This window comes from Egretta garzetta, unplaced genomic scaffold, assembly GCF_000687185.1.
Source record: "Egretta garzetta isolate BGI_Z169 unplaced genomic scaffold, ASM68718v1 scaffold161, whole genome shotgun sequence".
NCBI lineage: Eukaryota > Metazoa > Chordata > Aves > Pelecaniformes > Ardeidae > Egretta > Egretta garzetta.
The window spans coordinates 5,900,274-5,903,237 of NW_009258754.1; the positions used below are offsets into that span (position 1 = coordinate 5,900,274).

Consider the following 2,964-nt stretch of genomic DNA (forward strand, 5'->3'; position numbering starts at 1 on the left):
AACAGAAAAAAAGAGTGTGGGTCCGCCCCCAGCCAGTCTGCATGCAGCAGTCAGATGATCGATTACAGGAACTTTGTGCCACAGATGCCTTTTGTACCAGCTGTCGCAAAAACCATTCCCAGGAAGAGGATTTCCCTCAAGAGATCTAAGAAAGGGCTCAGAGATATATTTCACATAAAAAAAAATAAACCAGAGACCCTCACGATCCTGGTTGAGAAAGACAAGAATTTGTCCTCTCCAGGCTGCAAGAATGAGTTGTCTGGGCGTCTTGCAAAGTATCTTTTCAAAACCGGAGAAACATTTGCAGCTGATTGCTTGTCACAAGACTGCTCAGACAGCGAACTGCAGTCTGACTCTTCCTATGACTGCTGCAACACCCTGTGTGAAGATGTTGCCTCACTGAAGAGCTTTGATTCCCTCACTGGCTGTGGGGAAATCTTTGCTGATGAGACCTCTGCTCACCTGGAGCTGGAGAACAGCAAAGAAGTTCTGCTGAGACGAAGCAAGCACAAAGACAGCCCCGTCATGGGCTCTTTCCAAGGGGGTGTGGAGCAGCTGGCCTCTCCTGGCCAGAATGAGACCGTTGAATTTGCAAAGTTTTGGGACAACATCAACAAATCAGTGAGGCTACATCAGAGTGCTCTGTTTGATAAGAAGTTACTGAAAGTACCTGATCCTGACATGGAAAAGGCCCTGACAAGAGCAAGCCAGGCTGCTGCATCTGTCACAGACCCACAGGTGTCACCTGATAAAGACGGTGACAATTCCAAAGAGAGCTCCACAGAAACAGGAACGCCAAAAAGTGACAACCAGGAATCCACATCCACGAGTGATGAAGGCTACTATGATTCATTCTCTCCTGGACAAGATGATGAAGTGAAGGAAGCTCAGACCCCTGGGGTCCCAGGTAGATTTCCAAGAGACAGCTACAGTGGGGATGCCCTTTATGAGCTCTTCTATGACCCAAATGAAGTCAAAATAAACCCAGTCCTAGATGATGACTTGTGCACATCTGAAAGCATTTCAGAACAAGCCATTGAAATCCCTTTGTCCATTTACAGCTTTCATGTTGGAGCTGAGGAGAACATGGCTTCCCAACCAGCTCTAGACATTATCAGCCAGGGTTTTTTCCACAGCACATGGAAGGGCAAAGAATGTTTGCTAAAGCTCTGCGATACTGAGCTTTCACTGACCATGGGGATAATAAACTGGCTGCGAAAACACTCGGGACTCGTTTCCTCCCCTGACTCTCTTCAGAGTCCTCAATCACAGCCAGAAAAGTCTAATGATCCATCGATCCCACCCAGCCCCAGTCCAGAACAGAAAGTGAGTGTGTCTTTGGATGAAAGCAAACATGCAACCCAGGCCTCTTCAGTTAATGTTGCTGAAAGAGACCACAGCCCGGACTCTTGCCATAACACATCTAATCTGGATTTCCAAGGAAGGGAAGGGAGTCACCACAAGGATTCATCTACAGTGTCTGAGACTGTGGAAACCACCAGAGCACCAAGTTATGCACCACAACCACAGGCTAATGGAGACAGTCTGCAGGCATCTTCAACTGAGAATGAAAAGGCGACAATTTCAGAAGGATGCGAGACATCTGGAAATAAAAACCCACTGTCAGAAAGGCTGAACAGAGAGAGTGGCTCCCAGAGCTCTGAAAACCCTTTGTTAGATGATAATCATGAAGTAGAATCATGTTACTCCTACAAGACTGCTGCGACCTCACTCCTGGATCCGCTTGAGAGGGAGGACAGAAATAAACCAATGTACCATTCTCTCTCTATTTCCTGTGACAAACCTCTGCAGCCTCTTACTCTCAGGCGTTTCCAGAATTACGTTAGCCCCACGCCAACAGAGAGCAGCACTAACATAGTGCAGCTTTTAGAGCGCTGCGTAACGCAAGTGGCATCATTAAAAATCAGCTATGAAAACAAGCACCTGGAAGACAAATGCATTGGGAATGAAATGAACAATATAATTCGTAAGATGTCTCAGTACAAAACCAAATTATTGTTGCAAAATGAATGCAACCGCATTGCCCAAAATCCAGAATACTCCAGTGTTCCTAGCACAAACCAATACAACTATGAGACAAGTTTCCAATCCGGCAGTCTGTATCATTTGAAGCAAAATGGGGAGCAAATTTGCTCTGAAGATCAGAAAGGTAGAGCAAAAATCCTAGATGAGGTCACTAGAAGCAAGATAAATTTTGAATATGCCCAGCTAAATAATCAAGCGCTCTCCTATTTAAAAGACTTTACATTTGATCTCAGTCCAAGCGACTCTGCCCCTGCTACAACTCTTAATAGACCAACATTTTTACCTCTCTTTAACCCTGTGTGCTCAGACATACCTGCTACTTTTTCACAAGCTTCATACAGCCCCACCGCCTCCCTCGCTGACTCGCTGCAGCCTCGGGAGGCCCAGCAGCGCAGCCCAGGGCCGTGGAGTTATGTGGAGACCCCCTGCAAGGGCCTGGCTGGAGGGAGCACTCTGTCCCCTCACCCAGAGGCAGCCACCCCGGACACGGCAGTGACAGGGAGGAACCCCCAGTAACATGCCTGCATTGAGAAGGTGAGTGTTTATGGGAAGCCTGAACTTAAATGTGAAATAAGTAACATCTGTTCCCTTTTCACAGAGGGACACTTACGGCAGCAGAGTCTGGTACATACTCAGGGTTTCTCAGTTTTCCAGTTTCATTGTTCTTAACTTTCACTTTAGTGTGGTAGTTAAGAGTAATTAGAATTTAAGTTACACAATAGCCCAAACGAGGGGTCACGTGTAGTAGGTATCACATTCACTGAGTCTTACAAGTCCCACACAAAGGTTGAAGCCCCATCTTCCACCCAGGAGCAGCAGTCCTCACACCAGCTGAAGCAAGGACAATTTTTCCTTCTCCCACTCCAGCATCTGTTTGGAACAACACAGTGGATATAGCTGCCTGGCTACAGACTGCCT

At 46.9% G+C, this 2,964-nt stretch overlaps 1 protein-coding gene across 1 annotated transcript in view; it reads left to right on the forward strand.

Moving 5' to 3' along the window:
• Positions 1-2,562, forward strand: part of AMER3 (APC membrane recruitment protein 3) — a 3,018-nt gene extending 456 nt beyond the window's left edge. The window contains exon 1 of the mRNA XM_035888841.1: positions 1-2,562. This exon is cut by the window's left edge and continues 456 nt beyond it. Within this exon, the coding sequence (XP_035744734.1) occupies positions 1-2,562 (2,562 nt within the window).
• The last annotated feature ends 402 nt before the right edge of the window (positions 2,563-2,964 follow it).